Raw genomic sequence first — 18,479 nt, forward strand, 5'->3', positions numbered from 1 at the left:
TGCAACCCTACTGCTGCTGAGGGAAAAACAGAGTCCACAAGCAGCAGTCTCTCTCAGTTCCTCATCAAAAGTATCACAGGTGAGAATGCAAGTTCAAGATTTTCTGGACTCAAGTTTTTCTGCACTGCACTCTTCACCCTTATGCCCCGGCACTTCTCAGGACAGGCAGGTTGAGATAGAAAGGAAGCAATAGGGAAGGAGAGGGGGGCAAAAAAATAAATCTCAGTCCATCTTACTTGGAGCCTTCACAGAGATTGTGTACTCATTCTCCATCTCAGCTAGCACACGCACAGAGGATGCATTCTCTGGAGAAAACTCAACTTCAGTTTTCATTCCACCATCTAGTTTACATTTCATGATAATATAAACTGTTGTCTGCACCTAAAACAAAAGGCATTACAACACAGAGGTTCAAAACAAAAACACTTGGTTAAGTCAATTTTGTAGGGATTTTGTTCTCATTGCAACTAACACATCAATTATCATCTATCATTTTCACAGTTTTGAATTGTTTTCAGGAGCATCTTCCAGTCACAGACTAACTGTGCAGGTGGCTTCTGCTACAGCTTGCACCAGTATGGATATAAGCATTAAACTGATAGAACTCCAGATTTATTAGATAGATTTATAAACTGATTAGGGCTAGATTTGTAAAATTATTTACTTTCAACTCTATCCACCTCTTCCCTTAAATAGCACAGCCACATTCTAAACAGAAACAAAAGGAGGAATCTCGGACTCTTTCCATCTGAGGAGATGCTATTCTAAAAAGTGCTGTTTATCAGACAAGAAGCCATGATCCAAGCTTTTCAGGGTCACTTGCAAGGCATGCATCAGAATTGTCATATTAGACTGGATACTGACTGTGGAGTTAATCAGTTCATTACAGTCATCTTACCCCACTTGCCAGCAGAACAGAGGAAGGGAAGAGTGTGAACCTGTCTCACAGCACCCAAGTCAAGCAGCCATGTTAATGGAACAGTCATTAAGTGACAGCACAGCCTAGACAGCACTAAGCACTGCATCAACTGTTACCAAGCTGTTCCTGGGCCTAGGGAGCCAAGCCCACGAAACAAGAGACATGGAGGACAGGGCGCTGAGCAGGAAGGTGACAGAAGAATTCAGGACTAATTTGCAGGCCTGTAAAGCTGAACATTACAAAGCAGCCTAATGGGCTGCACCAGCTCACAGGAAGAACATAGCCCAAGGAGTGGACATACAGTACCCCACATTGTATGCGGCTGGGCTGCACCACTGGACAGTCCCCAGTGCTCCTGGATGATCCATGTTCTTCACTCATGGCAAGTCTGTGGGAGTCAGCTGGATTCTTCTCGTCTTCTGTTTCTGTATCAGTCACAGAGTCACAGCCTGAGTCTAAAATAAAGTATAGAGAGTCCTGTTGCCTCACTCCCCTTTGCTGAAAATGCTTATCACACCCATCCATCCTGGAAAACAGCTGTGAAGGTGGTGGGATGAAACTTGCTATTCCTCTCAAAGTAATGCTCAGAAAAGGGGATCTAGTTGAAGAAAGGGAAACTAGAGAGTTTCCTCTTTTTTTTCCCTTAAGAGGACTTGAGAAGGAAATTAACAAAGACATGAAATCAGTAGAGTAGCACTGAATATGCTTACAGAGCAAACAGTGGCACTCTTTGCTGAGCTGGATAGTCCCCTCATGTTAAACAGGAAAATCAGCATGTGAATGTCTAATATAAGAATGATTGGCATCTGAACTCATCTGACTCGAGCAGCACTGTGATATACTGTAAGAATGGCAGCAGCCTTTAGTCTTACTTTCCTAAAATAAAACATGAAAACCAATATTTGTCATTTCAGTAGCATCTTTAGTTTTCTCAGTGCTGCTTACCCCAACTCCCCAACTTTGATTGTTGCATGAAAAAATAAAACATGAAGCAGTAGTCTGAAGGGGTTCTGCTCCTTGGGCAAGCACCATAAGCTCCAGTATCTATACAGGAGTGAAATTGAAACCTTTGCATTGAAAAGTAACAGCACTTTACCTAAACAGAATCAAGAGCAGAATTAACAGATGTAAGCCTACAATACAAGACAATGTTCTCACTCCCATTTCCCAAAACCAGCATGGATATTGATAGAAGTGCAAACAAACTGAATTGATACCACTGGCTGAAAAAAATTATCTACCCCTGCCAGGAAATACTTTTCTCAGCTAGAGAAAGGAAACCAAAGACAATTACGTAGCTACTTAGTACAGAACACTTTTTTAGCTAGTTTCCACTTCTTGATTCACATGGTTCACACCATTCCCCCCTCCTCATCTCCCAGAACACAAAGCAAAAGTCACTGACTCCACTTTGTCAGAGGACTATAATGACTTCTTAAAATTATCCCCTGTGGTCAGAATTTCCCAAACTTTGTAAGCCTGTGAAGCAATCAAGGATGTAAGACAACATTTGGAATTTACATGTTATTTACTATTTAGTAAAAAACCAAATCCATAAAGAGTAGTACAAATTATTTATCAGATAAAACCTCAGACTTGGACTGTCATTGTTCTTATATTAGTAAGAAATATTCTATTTAAAATGCTCAGTCCTGATGGGAAAGACCTAAGTGATGAACTGGGCTGTCAAACCTGTGGCATCCATACAGTGAAGCTGCCAAGAATTCAGATTTCACTCAGAATCCTCCAATCTTCAAGTACATCAATTTTCCACAAATCAAGAGAGTCAAAATAATTATAGAGTGGGCCACCATTAGGAGTTCAGATATTCCTAGTTTCAAAGCTAGAAGCCAGTCAGAAACTTTAATGTAGATATCTTCATAATTATTATTACCACCAAAGACTTAAACTTAGAATATTAGAAGTGTTTTGTCACACAATTCTTTAAAAGGTATTTTCAATTCATTTAAATGGGATTTTAGGAATTATAAGAAATCAATCTTGCTTTCAGGAGACAAGTTTTAAGCCACAAAACTTTAGCAAACCATTCAGGTGAAATTTTTTTCACAAGTTTCAGTGTGCACACACTTAACTAAGTATGTGAATCTCTCCACATGGCATATATGCCTGCTCACATGAGTACAAGTAGATTGCTGCATTAATGTTTGCTGTAGAAAGAAGAGAGCCAAAAATTTGCAGCTCTGAAGCTTAAATAAGGCATGATCACTAAGATCAACATTTCTTAAACAAACTTAGAACAGTATATGTAATTTAGCAAACAGATTTTAATACTGAACCAAATCTGAAGATTTGGCTAAACAACTGCTTTGACATAAGGCTGAAGGCTGTACTGAAGGTGGTCTTTGGGATTTTCACACTAGTACAAAGTATTAGAAAATTAACTGAGGCATTATATTCCTTAACTCAGTATTTCAATTGGTACTGTTCACAGTCATCAGCTGCAAGAACCAGACACATTTTGGGAATCCTTCTCTTAGAGAAACATGGACTACTCCCACCTGGGAGCCCAGGCTGCCCTGTTGCATAGAGGAGAAAAAGCACTGATCCCACATGCTTCCCTTATATGATAGCTATCAATTCAGGTGTTTGGCATATGCAGAGCAAGATGCCATGCCTTTTGGGAAGAAGAGACAACTGTTACTAGATTAGTGTCTCTGTACTCTCTGTTGGTTACTTCCAATATGACTAAGTCAGAAAGAGTTCACTAAGTTCACAGCAGATGAGAGAGCCAATGATGACCCTCTTGCTCTACAGTAAGACATTGATGTTCCTGCAACATATGCACAAATGGACACTTGCCAGCATCCTGATCCTCAGGGCTTCATCCCCAACCCAACACAGAACCATTAGTGTTATTTTTTACCTCACTTGGCCAACATGATTTTTCAGAGAAAAATCAAACCAAAGCTATGGATCTCAGCTACAACATACACAGCAAGCAAGGATAAGAGGGGTGGCAAGGACAGAACAAGCCCCCTAGTCTCTCTGCCTTAACAGTGTTATTTGATACTAGAAACCATCTAGCAAATAAAGAATAATAGAGCTTTTAAGAAGTTCTGGCATTGCACTTCTGCATTCTTGTAACAGAGTTGACTGCCTGGAGGTCATGTGAACACAGAGCTGTTAGGTAATACAGGAAGAAGCACGCAATGTTAATCAGTAATTGGATTAAAAGCTGAAGGAACAGGCATTCAGTTTCAGGTATGAATAATTAATCTGTTTTTTTCATTCAGAAAATACTGAAATTGTGAAGTACCAAATTCCCACATCAGCAGTGAGGTGATCCTGTGATTCATCTTGAAGTTCCAGTCATATGCTAGTGACTGACTCATGAACATGCAAGGTCTGGAAGAGGAAACCATCCCATTACACTTGATAATATCCATGCTCTAAAGTGTTGTTAGAGCAGGTTTCCCACCCACTAAGATACTTGAGTAATGACAACACATTTGCATACACAGACTCAGCAGTTATAATATTGCAATTACAGCCAGCCTAGAGAGGCCACCACGGAGGAGAGCAAGACTTATTAAAGTTAAGTGAATACCTGAATTCAGCTTCTCCATGAGCATGTGCTGTAGGTCAACACTCATGGTTATAAGAGGCTCTCCTTTTCTGCTCCCTTTTAAACAAAGGCTCCCTCAGGCCTCACTTGACGGTCTGTAAAACACTTGTGAGAATAGCAGCAAGGGGAGGAGATGTGGTCCAAGAAACCCAACCACATTTCCCCTTGAAGAACATGCACCCCTCCAGGATGCATCAGCAGCTGAGCTGCAGAGAGCAGCCTCATGCTCTTCTTGCCTGCCCTGCTGGGCTCCCTGCACAGCTGTCCTGCAGACACTCACCCCAGGGAAAAGCCCAGGGAAAACACGGGCATGGACGTGTGCTTCAAGAGCCATTTAGCAGGTTTAGAAACTCCTATGAAGCAGCCAATTATTTTGACCAGCTGCTGTAGAGCACACAGCTCTCCCTATCATCCATTTCCTCCTGGCAAAGCTGGCGGGCTATCGGCATGGAGCCGGCAGCTGTGGTTTCTCACAAGCCAGCCCTCACACCAGAGGACATGTGAATGCTTGGAAGAAGTCAGCAGTCTGTCCAGAGCACTCTGTCACCCAGATATTGATGCTAATGGCACTACTGGGCAACAGCTTGTCTCTTAAGTTCTGTGTGGGCAGACCAGCCCCTCACTGACATCTGCAAACACCTCCCATTCTGTCCATCAACCAGTTGAGACAATTAGCTCTCACAAGGCCTCACTATGCTTAGAGCAAGAGGGAAGACCCTCAAAGAGAGCTCCTGCTTTTACCTGAAGCTTGCAACTGGCCAGGTTCCTTTCCCAAGTGCTAGTAAGGACATTAAGTCTCCCAGAGCAACTACAGCTACATTTGCAAGAAGCAGACAATGTACTGACAAGTAGTTGGGGAAAGCAGGGAAAGTTATCTCTCATCATGCTAACATCAGAGCCCCTGCTTCACCAAGGAGATAAACACACATCAGAGCAATAGCTTGTGATAAACCCTCAGAACTGGGTGATACTGCAGCAACACTTCCCGTTTCAACTGAGTGAAGTGTGCAGAAAAACAGCAGTGTGAAAAACAAAACACATAAATTTAGGACTTTGTAAAACTGTCCATACAGAACAAAAAATGCATGGGACATCTCTCCCTTCTCTCCAAACCCCTCACCTCAAGCAGCTCATCTACAAGCACAGCACCTACAAACAGATTTTCAATTCTACGAAGAGCATAGTCATGTTTCATATGTCGTGCAAAGTTTGAAACTACAATGAACTATTTCTCATCCTCCATCAAGGAAACAAAGTGTATTTGACTGTAAAGTTTTGCTGAGGTTCTTGCAGGTCTAGTGGTCAGTTTCTGACTGGATCAAGCGTATAAACCGAAAGAACTAGCTGGGGTGCACAGGAACAGGACAGAGATAGGGAATACATTGAGGAAGAAGCAGGGTTCTGGCTACCCAGACAACAGACATTGTGTACGTGACCAAAATCTCAAGCAAGAGAGGCTGGAATAGTTCACTTCCACTACTTCTGGCAGAAAGAGACAACACATACTGACAAGGCATATGCACACCTCTTACGACTTTGAAAGGTGCCAAGAATCACATGATATCCATCACTGATTCAAGCCTTCCTGAGAAGCCACAGGTAAGAAACATGAACATCCAGACTGCTAATTCATTATCTCCTCTTGCAGTACCTCCTTGCTTCAATTTAAATGCAATATGTAACGCTTGCATGACAGAAAAGACAATCCCCACAAAAGCCAACAAACTTGGAACTCCATCTCAGAGAGCTGGGCAGCTGTTTGGAAACATTCCACCAGTCACCGTTTGACTGAACATGTGGTTCTACAAGTGGCTCCACTAGATCTAAGACCACATTAGTACTGCAGGGGCAGTCATGCCTTCCCTCTCCTTTAACGAATTTCTCTTGGAATACCACCCTTGTAGTCCAACACCACACCCAATCAGACAGATGAAAGGTGGAGAATGAGGCAGACACTCTTTTCCAGCACTTCATGCTAAGGTCAGCCTATGCCACTGGTCAAACTTCCCCATGGGAAACTCCAGATACACTGTTATTCTCAAGTCATTTTTGAAAAACATGTCAAAAGTTTTCTGAGGTAATAACAAACAGCCATAAAAATCTTACAAAATGCAATCCTGGAAGTAAAACAACTCTCCAAGAACACACAAAGAGTCTGTGAAATAACCTAAACTCTGTTCCATACATCTCTCCAGACCTGTTCTCCAAAGCATCTTTTTCTTGACCACATACTTCTACTGAGATTTTCAGAAATTACTTCAGCTGCTCCAGACTTGAATATGATCAATGATGGCCACTGGGCTCTTACTTTAAGCAAGTATCTTAAAGCCTTGCAGTTCTCATTAGCAGATACCTAGAATTAGTCTGAGACCATAAAGCAACCTGTGAGGAGATTGTCAGAACCACAAGCCACAGAGAAATACGATTAGTATTTACAAGGTGCATAAAGACTATAACAGTCTGAAATTCTTAACCACAACAGTTTCTGTCCTTTACTATTTCTGGCCTATCATTGTCTCTATTTAGAAAGCTAGTATGCACCTATGCTAGCACTGCTTGAATTTTATAATGCCATGAAAGAAAACCCATGAAGTATTGCTTTTTATGTAAACAAACTGGGACTTTATGAAACACCTTGATGACAAACAATTAATCAATTCTGCAGCTGGGAAGATTATTTTAACTGCTTGACTCCATATGCTACAGATGGATAAGAACATCCATGCATTTCTCTCAGAGAACTCTCAGTATCACTTGGGAGCTTAGTTAAGGTTTCTCCAATTGCTTTAACCAGCTCTCTAAAGTCTCTGATTTTCCAGCATCAGTCATGTATACCCACGCATAGAGAGGCATGCTACCAGCATGTTCTCTCAACCTGAACTCCTGTGCAAGAGCGTCACAGCTTCCTCTTCTTGGCAGGCAGTGAGAACCAGCCAGGCTGCTGAGCTCCCATATAACAAAGCAGGCTCTCATTTGAACCCAGAGGCTAATAGCTCACCCGCTCCTCTTCAGTGAGCGGGGTCAAAGAACCACATCTTATGTCTAAACAAGATAGAACTGAGAAAAATATCATTTTAAGAATTCATTTAATTTTACCCCTTCAAAGAGGAGGGAGAGAGAACTGCATGCTACCACCTTACATCTTCAAGACCAATAAGCTGGCAGAAGTCAATGTTGGGTGTAATTAGCTGAGATAGAACTACTCAGAACATATTCCTCCACAGAGCACTGGAAGTGGAGAAGTAAACACCACATGATAGTTCCCATGAAACTTAAAAATACATTGTGAATTTAGGTCTCTAGCCCTAAATAGCAACTATTAGCAAAAGTAAACAAATAAATCAAATAATTGCAGAAACAAAAAGCTGTAAGGAATCTCACATGTACTACAACTTCACCCATCTAGGTTGAGAAACAGTTGAGAACATCTGTCCAACATGCCCTTAAATTCTGAGTAGCTTATTCCAAGGTTTATCTTTACAGCTTGAGTCCAGCACAGGACCATAATGATGATGAAGGAACCACAGTATCTTTCATAAAAGGAGAGGCTGCAAGAGCTGGAACTCTTCAGCCTGGAGAAAAGAAGACTCAGGGAAATCTTATATGGACAAGAGAGGAGAAAATGAAAAAGAGGGAGCCAGACTTTTCCATAGTGCTCACTGACAGGAAAAGAGGCAATGCACACAAACTAAAATGCATGAAGTTCCATATGAACACAAGAAAACATTTCGTGACTCTTGAGGTTGGTCAAACGTTGGAATGGGCTGCTCAGAGAGGCTGTGAAGTCCTGCAGAGTCTCCACCTGCAGAGACATTCAAAACCCAACTGGAAATGGTTTTGGGCAACCTGCTTTATTTAACCGTGCTTGAGCAGAAAGTTTAGATGATCTCAAGAAGTCCCTTCCAACCTGAATATGATCTGAAGTTTCATCTGTGGTTTCATCAGTGCAACAGTAGAAAGCCAGGAATTTAATTCAATTCCTTGACACGAACTGAAGGAAGAATTAGACAGCTTATGGGGTTCTTCTTATGCCACTTCCCTCTCAAAAAAGCTTACTGCCTTGGTCTCTGACATCTCTTAATGACCCCCTCTGTAGGTGGAGTAACATTTCAGCTCTTCCTGACCTACAAAGTCCAAAAAATGTTCTCATCTTCCTTCTAACTGCCCAAGGCCCTCCATCTTCACCATATATTTCCTTACACCAACTTCTGACCCTCTCATTTCAAAAGTGTTTGTTGGTACTCATCTTTCATTCTTGTCTCTTCCAGTGCACAAGAGCTTTGCTCAGCCGAGGCTGCACTTGTCCTCCAGCAGCACAGTTCACTGCTGCTGTCATACTCAGTTACCACCTCAGCCATCTCAGGCAGATGTGGACTTCGCCGTGTTCTTACCCACAAGAGATGGCTTGGATACAGAAAGCTCAAAGCCACTGATGAATTAGTGGAAACAGCAGCTTCTAAAGTGGGAAATTTGAAATGTTTCAAAAAAAATGTAGGTAGGGACAAATACACTGGAGCAATTGAAATGTCACATGAGCTTTGAGAACACATGAGGAAGAAAAAGATCACTGCCTCTGACTGTGACTCAGACTCCCAGCTGGCTCAATGCACACAGCACAGCTATCACAGGCCAGGCAAGAGGGGTTAAGCAGCAGCTGGTCACTGCACCCTGCTGGACCTGAGCTGTTGTGTACAGAGACATCCTGAGCAAGGTTGTTTCATCTAGAGAAAAGGAGACTCAGGGGGAACTTAACTGCTTTCTACAACTACCAGAGAGGAGGCTGTAGACTTTTCTCTCAGGCAACATGCAACGGGATCAGATGAAAGAGCTCCAAGTTGCCTCAGGGGAAGCTTAGATTGGATACTATGAAAAATTTCTTCACTGAAAGGGTGGTTGAACATCAGAACAGGCTGCCCAGGCAAGTGGTGGGATCACCCTTCCTGGAACTGTTCAATAAACCACGTAGATGTGGTATTGAAGGACATGGTTTAGTGGTACAGGTAGCAGTTGGACTCCATCTTGAAGATCTTTTCCAGCCATAATAATTCTATGATTTCGATCCCCTTAGCACAATTATTGCATAGTCTGAAAAATTCCACCACAGATAGGAGGGGTACCTGCAAATGCAAACCTTCATGTGCTCTGTAGTTTGCCAGAATTGAGAAACCTTTAGAAAGTAAAAATACCACATCTGCAAGAGAGCAAGAGGCAGCATCAGCACACAGTTGTCAACAAGGCTAGATGAATGTTTCCTCATTTCTGAATTCATACTAAAATAATAAAAATTAAGTTTCAGCACGTGGTGTCTGGGGGTGTCATAGTCCCATGATGCCCTAAACACCAACATCTGTGCTAGAGGCAACAGCCTGCACAAGGCCGATGTGCAGCTTCTGGAGAAGAATTTGCCTTGACTGCATCCTATAGCCCTGTACCAGGCCTCAGTAGCTCAGGATTCAGCAATTTGGAAGCTGAGTAATTTTAGCATCAGGCCCAGTTTTGACACTGCTGTTAGAAGTATGGGTAAGTGCAAGTGAAGAGAAATACCTCCCAGAGGAAGGCACCCATACCCAAACAATTTCAAATATGGTCATGAACTTTCTCTGCTAAGTGCCATAAGAATTAAGAGCTGCCTTAATCAGGAAAAATTCAAATTTAACTAAGACCAGAGCAGAGGCTGTGGTTCTCCGTGGGAGAGGTCTGCTGTCACAAATATTTTAAGTTACTCATGCTGCAACCAAATCATGCAGCAGATTTTCTTTTTACCAGCCAAGAAGAAAGTTTTCACAGTTTCAACCAAAAAAGGAACTATGTACACCTGGGGCTGTCTTCAGAGGAAACATCAGAACATTTGCATTTGAGGCCATTCACAGAACTTGTATAGAATCACACAACTGAAGAGGTCAGAGTCATTTTTTCCCCACACAGAAGAAGGATCTGATACATAAATCCAAATACTTTGGCCATGAAAACAGCCCATCTTAAATAGGTTCTTCCTTCACAAGAACCACAGTGACAGAAGATGGCTCACCTTTGCAACTGCTCTGATGTGCACAAACCAAAAACTTGACATGGCATGCAGGTGACAGCCACATCAGCTATGACAGTAACCAAAGTCCAGAAATTCTGAATCTTTGTGTACCAAACTATCCGGAACATATTACAGCAGACTCCACAACAAATGAGTTTAGTTTTACCTCATTTTTTCTCCCAGTCAAGTGCTTTCTAGATATGCTGAAGTCAGTTTGAGATCAATGTATGCTTATTAAAGTGAGAAAACAGAAAACAAGCTGATTTTTTTTTTTGTTATGTAGAGACAGCAAGAAAAATCCAAAGCACAAACTCCCTTTCAAAACACCTACATAAAGCCAAAGCAGCTTGTTTCAGCCCATGCTAACTTGCAGCACAGGTGGAGAAGGACTTTAGATCCAACTGTGCAAAGTCAGACTCCAGAGCCTTTATGCACACAACACTGAACACACTGCCTCACTTATGCCATGAAATAGAGATAAATCTTAAGCCAAGATGCCACCACAGGATTCCAGTCTTGCTGAGGCTGACAAAGAACACTGTAACCCTACCTATGGCAATGTCATAAAAATACCCAGACCAGCACAACTGCCCAGAGCTCTCCACCTTCATTTCAACAGAAATTATGAAAAAGAAATTCTACACACTCTTCTAGAGTTTAGGAAAATTTGGAATCAATTAAAACTCAGTACATTGGGCTTGTGTGGTCTCCAGCTCTTAATACTTCTGTGCTAGTAAGTCCTCTGCATTAGTTACAAGGGGATCACCTTCAGACTCGCTAGGTTATTTTTAAGGCCATCAGTGCAATTCTTTAATTAATCTCTACCTTTTCATCATAGGTAACAAAATGATCTGCTGCCAGTATGGTTACATCTTTGATTTTAGGCCCAGTCCTAAAGAATACACATTAGACTTTATTTTAGTTTTGGTATGACAGAAACAAGTCTGAAGAAAAAGATAATTCTTTTCCCTAAAATAAATAAAAGACAAATTTCCATTGATTTGGGTCAATAAACTGCAGAATACAATATATACAGGCAGAATTTTAAATATAGAAAGTTTTCATTTTCAATTTGCTTCAAAAGCAGCCACCCAAGACAATCTCAAATTCAGAAGTTTTCTGTGAGTCGCTGGTAATTTCTCCTGAATGAGGGACCAACCAACCAGGCACAGAAAAATGTGCTTGCATAACTTTCTTGCTTACAAGAGTTGGACAATTTGCTTTAGTTTGCTCTTTAAGTAAAGCACATTACCAGTGTAAAAATAAGAATAAAGAGCACCATGTATCTCCCTCCTCCAAGAAGAAATCACAGCTCCTAGCTATGGTCTTACCTTCTGAAATAGCCTTCTCAACAGCTGCAAGGTAAGCATCAGGTTCATCATCATTTGTGAGTTCTTGCCACTGAGCCCAGTCCTTGAAAAAGGTCAAATAGTCATCACAGTCCGTAACACCACAGAACAGCTTGACCACTTTGCACGGGGGCCATAAAGCTTCCTGAAGGCTCTGCTGGATGTGAGGAATGTAAAAACTCTGCACCAGCTCAGCAGAAAGCAAAAGGATGATACTCCGGCTTCTGCTGAACAGGTCCAGCTCCTGCGGAGAGATGGCAGAGTGGTCTTGCAGCTGGTAGCTCAGAATGCGATGCTTTCGGACTTGCCAAGTAAAGAGGAAGAGGTTCTGCAGGTACTGACACCATTCAGCGGCGTCACTTGCATACACAATCAGCACATCATATTCTCCAGGGGCTCCTGTACAGGTGCAAGATGATCACAAGAAAAAGGATTAAATTCAAGTCACGAACTCGCCCACAGCTTTGGAACAAAAAACCCCACAGCACTGTCTCTAATTCCCATCAGAAACTACAATGCATTTCAAAAGAACAGTAGTTCTGACCAAAGTGAGGTGTTCACAGCCACAAAGCAATTCTAAGGGTGAATGAACTCCTACTTGCATCTACTCCACTAAATTTAAGTAGTTTTTTCATTCTTAAAAATGAAAAAAATTAAAATGGTCTTCCTATAAAGGAGAGCATTCCCTATGTAGTTTCAGGAGAAACAAACTATGCAGAGATTTACAGATTTAAAGCATTCTGATAAGGAAAGAACAAAAGCCACAAAAACCAGACCTTCAGAACAAACTAGCTTGAAAAGGAGAGTTCACTCTCACATGAAAAGTTAAAATCATTTTAGGCAATTATATGGTCTCTGCAACGCAACTGCAGATCATTACATGCCCAAGCAGACATCAAAAATAACAGCACACCTAAAATAACAAATGAGGTCACACAACGCCTACAGGAAGTCACTATGGCCCCCGTGGTGTTAGATATTTGCTCTCATTGCAGCAGAAAGCAAACTGCCTGAAAAGCATGCATGCAACTGAGGAAACATCAGCCTTCAGTTGCTTCAGCTTGCACCACAGCCACTCTGTCCTTCAGGTCTCATGCATTCCACAAGGCTGTGTTAGAGTCCTTCCTCAAAACTGTCATCAAAAGCTTTCCCAACAATTTTTGGAGTGACAAATACTCTCTTCAGAGGGAAAGAACTAATACAATGGTAGTGGCCATAAGACAGGCCAAAATATGCCCACCAAAGTTGACTTCCTCCATAATTCTCTAGAGACAGCTTCTACCTACAGACTCATGCATTTCAGTACTCTGGCACAAAAGCACTTAAAAATGTTAACAGCTTGCTAAGAGCAGATGCAAATTGAACCAGTGTGACATGATGCAGTGCTCTGCCACCAAGCTCAAGGAAGCTTTTAAGTCTAAATTTAATTTTTCTATTTACCAATGAAAAACTTTACTCAAATTTGAAGTTTACAGCTCAGGTCCATGGTAAATTTCAGAGCTGAGCATTTAAAGTCTTGTTAACACATTGTCTGCTAATTCCAGTTTGACTCTTTAAATGTCAACATTTTCATCTCCATCATGATGCAAGCAAAGGCAATTTTTTCCAATTAAAGCAGAGAGTAATGCCTAAAATTTAGCAGCCAAAAAGAGGATCTGCAAAGTGAATTTACCCGAACTGAAGATGACAGTTTTTCAGCCACCTTAGAAAAATTCAACCAAAATTGCACAGCCTCCAAAGACTTGACTCTATCACCTTCCCCAGAACCTTCATTATGAAATTAAGGCAGAAACAATGTCTAAGCTGAGGGACCCCAGCCTTAAACTATACAATTAACAGCTTTAAACAGTAGCTCAGCAGAAGTGATACGATTCAGAAGAATGGAGATGTGCTCAGTGCTTGACCAATAGTGTTCCAGTTACCTGCATGAATAAGGAAGTCTCTAGCAGTGGAAGGATGATACCCTAGCTACGGAGAACATGGCCAGTGCAGTGCTGACATGGTCACTGGCACAGCTGCATGTTTGGGAGTGAATACCACAGATGGAGGCTTGTAGGAGACAACATTCCCAAAGGAGAGGATCCAGCAAACTCAAAGTGGAGTCCTCAGGACTCAAAACCTTGGGGTCTTTAACCTAAGAGTGTAGAACTGCTTTGAAAAAAGATGGCTTTCACACCAGTGAGCACACCCCCATAGCCAAAATATCACCGATGGTGGCTGAACACCACCAGGCAAAACCAACAGAATTACATGAGCAAAAACATGAAAACCAAGCAGAATTCAAGTTTTATTCTAGAAAGGGAGATGTACCACAGACTTCTGCTTCCACTGCCCTGGGCTGATTTACATGCAGTACAGTGGGAAAAGGACAGCACAACTGTGGAGCCCACGCATTGCACCACGGCCAGATAAGCCCAACCTCAACAATGAGGAGACCACACAATGACTCTCTGAGGTGTGCCCAAAGCTCTTAAAGTCCTCCCCTGGCGCTCTCTGGCAGCAGCCCCACCTCCAGACTCTGGCAGAATTATTAGTGGCCTCCTGGGCACTTTAACATTCTATAAAATGGAACTAATCCTGCCATTCACTTTAGGAAGCACGCAGCTTCCACAACTCCACTTGCGAGCCAACATGCCCTTCTCCAGGCTTTCAATGAAAGTAAGCAGCTGTGCTTGGAGACAGGGTGGAAGAGCCACTGACTTTAGACCTGCCTTGCACTGCAGGGGCACTAAGCATACAAGAATCCTCCCTTCTCTGCTATGTAGATAAAGGATGCAAACTGGACAGACTCACTGCAAATTCCCTGCCAGCACAGTGCAACCTTTGCATCCAGCAGGAAGGAACTTCCTCTGGTGTTCAAGAAAGGTATTGATTTCCTAGCTAGCACTGCTCTACAAGAACACCATTCCCCTTAAAAGAGCTCTCCTCAGGCCTTCTTCCCTCACCTCCTACAGCCTTTTACACACATGCAATCAACTGAGGAACAATGCTCCTAAAACGAGAACTGAGAAACAAAATTACTGACTCCACATGTAGAGCCCAAGTAATGCTCCATGTTCATAAGCAAAAATACTGGAAGTGGGTCTTGCAGAGCTAAATAAGCTTAAGTCAGCATTGGGACTGTTTACAAAAATCCCCCAAAATCTAGAAATAATTTCAATTGCAACATTCTCCTTTAAAAGAAGAATGACACGGGACTCTCCTTCCTGAATCATGCTGTTATTTGTCTAACCAAATAGCTGCTTTTGCAGCACTAACTACTGTCCAGTCCTCAGGGAACCATGTAAAAAGAACACAGAACATTTCAGGGAGGTTTTTCATAATTCCTCAAATATCAGAAAAACTCAGAGAATACAGTTCAAAGCATAATATATACTCTGCCTATTGTAAGCATATAGGGAAATCCTTTGGTGAACACCAAACATTTTATTTCCTTAAACCCTGCCCTTAGATAGATGGTTTGACAATGCTTGTGACAGGCTGGTTTTCAGAAAGTCTTCAATTAAAGGAAGAAATATATGAACACTATATCCAACAGCAAGATGAAGAAAAATGGTTGGCTGGTGCAAGTCTATCTTTCACACTCTCAAGTGTGATCTAGTTTAAATTTTAACAATACCTTGTTACTGGATCCCTAAGCTTAGAGTATTAAAAAGACTTTTGCCTCTGTTTACAAAATGTTAGCACTATTAACAACACTGCAGGGCATGTTCATTTACTTCATAGAAAATCGTAAAGGTGCAGTTCTGTTGTAGTTTGCAGTGATAAACCATAACCTTTGGAATGCTTTCCAGCTGTAACTGCCTCTCCAGTGTTTAGCTGCACACTTCACTACACAGCAATGATAACAAACTGATGAGATTACAAACCAGTACCATAGAAATGCTTAAGACCTATAATTGAAGTGTGAGCCCCACAAATTAAACAGCACAAATGACATGACACAAAGCTTTCCCTAGCTCACAAACCACACATAGAATGGAAGTGGATGAAACAATTCGGTAAAAATCACATATGCTCATGGCAAGTGTAGAGAAGTATGCATGACCATGTCATGTCTTCACAGTCTCTCTCTGAGAAGCAAACAAATCAGGCTCATCACCAGACTATGTCTGCAAGTAGTGAGGTGATAATCTTTAGGCTCAGCCGAAACATGTGATAGTGGTTTATGGCCATGTCATAAGGCTCTGATTACCACTGAAATAGCTAAACAATACTGTGGGAAGCTGTCATATCAGCTCTGGGTAAGACTACATCTTACATTATCCACTGTTATTATCTATTATTTCGTTCCATAAGCCAAAAGGTTTGACCATTTTTCAATTTACAGATCATAAACTTTTCCATTGTACTTGTAGGTCCCATAAAGAATATCCAAGGCTTGCAGTAATACACAACTTTTCTGTGTCATCTTTCACATACCTCTCATAAGTAGATCATGACTTCTCATTGTCCACAGACCAGGTAAAAAACCTGAGACTAAATCCTTCATTCCAACTCAGAGGACCATATGCAGTGGCAAACAATTTATCTTCATCTGCCAGAAAAAAAATCCATCTCCAATTCTGACTACATAAGAAAGGCATTATGTAACCTGTTCCAGTGTGATTTGTGATTCATGTGTATGGAGGATACAGAAATAATGCTGTCCAAAATAACAATCCTTGATAGATGGGAATTCACTCTTCATGAGAGACAATTGTCTATGGTATGAAGGAAACGCAACTCAAAGTCTCTTAATAATCAACTTCTTAAAAGAGAGAGCACTTCCAGGAAGTCATAGAAACTGCTGGTGGGCCGTTAAAAGAAGTCCTCAGCACCTTCCACATTTCAGTATGTGAAGAGTGTGTGTTTAAGTGATGTATGATGAAATAAATGCATTCTCTGCATACATGGAACACACAGTAATCACAGTGATCACATGAGACTTCTTACCTCGACTGGAATAGAAAATCTTCACTTTAAATAAAATGCTGCAAACAAGCAAGAGGAAATAGCAGAATCAAAGCAGATAAAATTTCTGCAAACCAAACTCCACAGAGAGGAACAAGAGATTTGCATTATGATACGTTAATCTAAAGTTGTTCTCTTTTTAAGGGTCTCTGTGAAATCACCTTCTGTTTATAAAGAGAAAAGTAGTTTTGCCCACAAGTCTCCTGAGGCCTCTGTTTAGCTTATTTTTACCTGACAAGGAGATATGGGTCAATGAAACGCAAATGTTACTTCACACCCTGAGAATGGCACGTTTTTTCCTTTTTTAGATAAAACCCATACGCTTCCCTGCAAAGAGAGGAACTTGCAAATTCGGCATTAGCAAGACTTACACAATACAGGCTAAACCCCTCTCCCCTTCAGTTTGCAGCTCTTATGCTAGGTAGTTTTACCTGCACATACGTCAGCTAAAACACTTTCAATTACAGCAAACCAGCTCAGCTTGGGGTCCTGTGCCAATGTGGCAAGGAGCACCAAGTCATACCTCCAAAATGAAGTGGTGCTGAAGAATAAAGTAGTATTTAAGAAAAACTGACTTCTCTATGAAACATCACAGAAAAACATGCAAGTAGTAAAGGCGGACGGGGAAATTACCCTACAGAACACCCTCCCTCAGAGCTCGCTGATCTGCCAAGCCGAAGTACACTTAAAGACGCATGAAAACTCTGCCAGCAGCAGCCCTGAACTCCAGACAAGTGAAGCAAGGCGAGTTAGAAAGAGCTGCAGCCCGGCTACGAGCGAAGGAGGCACTGAAGAGCGCCGGGTTCCCTGAACGCGGAGAGCGGAGCCCCCTTCGCCTGTGCCCGCAGCGGAGCGCCAGGGGCGCGCAGAGCCGCGCAGCGGCACCGCCCCGCGGGGGGAGCGGGCAGGGCTCCGCTACGCTCCGCTAGGCGCGGGGCAGCTGCGGAGAGCCGCGGCCCGCCGGAGCACAGCGCGGAGAATCATCGGGACGACAGCCGCGGCACCTACCGGGGGCCGCCATGGTCCGCGGCTGGCGGGGAAGGGGCCGCTGCCCGTCGCTCACATCGGCGGCGCAGCGAGGCGGTGCCGCATCCCCCCGGCCGCTCCCTCGCCCCCAGCACGGGACACGGCACTCGGGACACGGCCCCGGGCTCCTCCTGGCCCCGCCTCCCGCCCGCGGCGCCCCCTGCAGAGCCGGGCACCGGGCTGACCCTGCCCGGCCGCGCGTCGCCTTTCCGGCACTGGCGGGACTCTGCCCCCAGCAGGGAAACTGCCTTTTCCAGCTGCTCCAATCACACATTCCCCAGGTGGCCGAGGAAACAGCGCTACAACGAGGATAGGTTGTGTTACAGTAATACAGCGATCTCGAGAAACCTGGAGCAACAGCTGAGGAGAAGAACGAGCGATACCGGCTTTATATTCATCCCTAATTTAGGTTTTGTCACGGAGCAAGGAAAACTCCTAGGGAGAAGCCAAATTGCTCGATGTTCTGTGTTTTCATCGAGAAGATGCTGCTTTCAAATGAAATTTACCAGTTTCTGTAAGACTTATGCTCATGTTTGAGTACCGAGACAATTTTTGTCACTGAAGACAAAGCAACAGATTCTGCCTAAATTATTCAGCCTATTCCTTTGCAAACTTCGA

The 18,479-nt window shown here is 42.7% G+C and overlaps 1 protein-coding gene across 1 annotated transcript in view; it reads right to left on the reverse strand.

Moving 5' to 3' along the window:
• Positions 1-17,980, reverse strand: part of PIK3AP1 (phosphoinositide-3-kinase adaptor protein 1) — a 34,253-nt gene extending 16,273 nt beyond the window's left edge. The window contains exons 1-4 of the mRNA XM_030950762.1: positions 17,844-17,980; positions 11,865-12,281; positions 1,226-1,374; positions 237-381 (exon numbers count right to left, since the gene is read on the reverse strand). Of these exons, the coding sequence (XP_030806622.1) occupies positions 237-381; positions 1,226-1,374; positions 11,865-12,281; positions 17,844-17,856 (724 nt within the window). The 5' untranslated portion in view covers positions 17,857-17,980. The remainder of the gene's footprint in view (positions 1-236; positions 382-1,225; positions 1,375-11,864; positions 12,282-17,843) is intronic.
• Between the last annotated feature and the right edge of the window lie 499 nt (positions 17,981-18,479).

The sequence above is a fragment of the Camarhynchus parvulus genome, chromosome 6 (assembly GCF_901933205.1).
Source record: "Camarhynchus parvulus chromosome 6, STF_HiC, whole genome shotgun sequence".
NCBI lineage: Eukaryota > Metazoa > Chordata > Aves > Passeriformes > Thraupidae > Camarhynchus > Camarhynchus parvulus.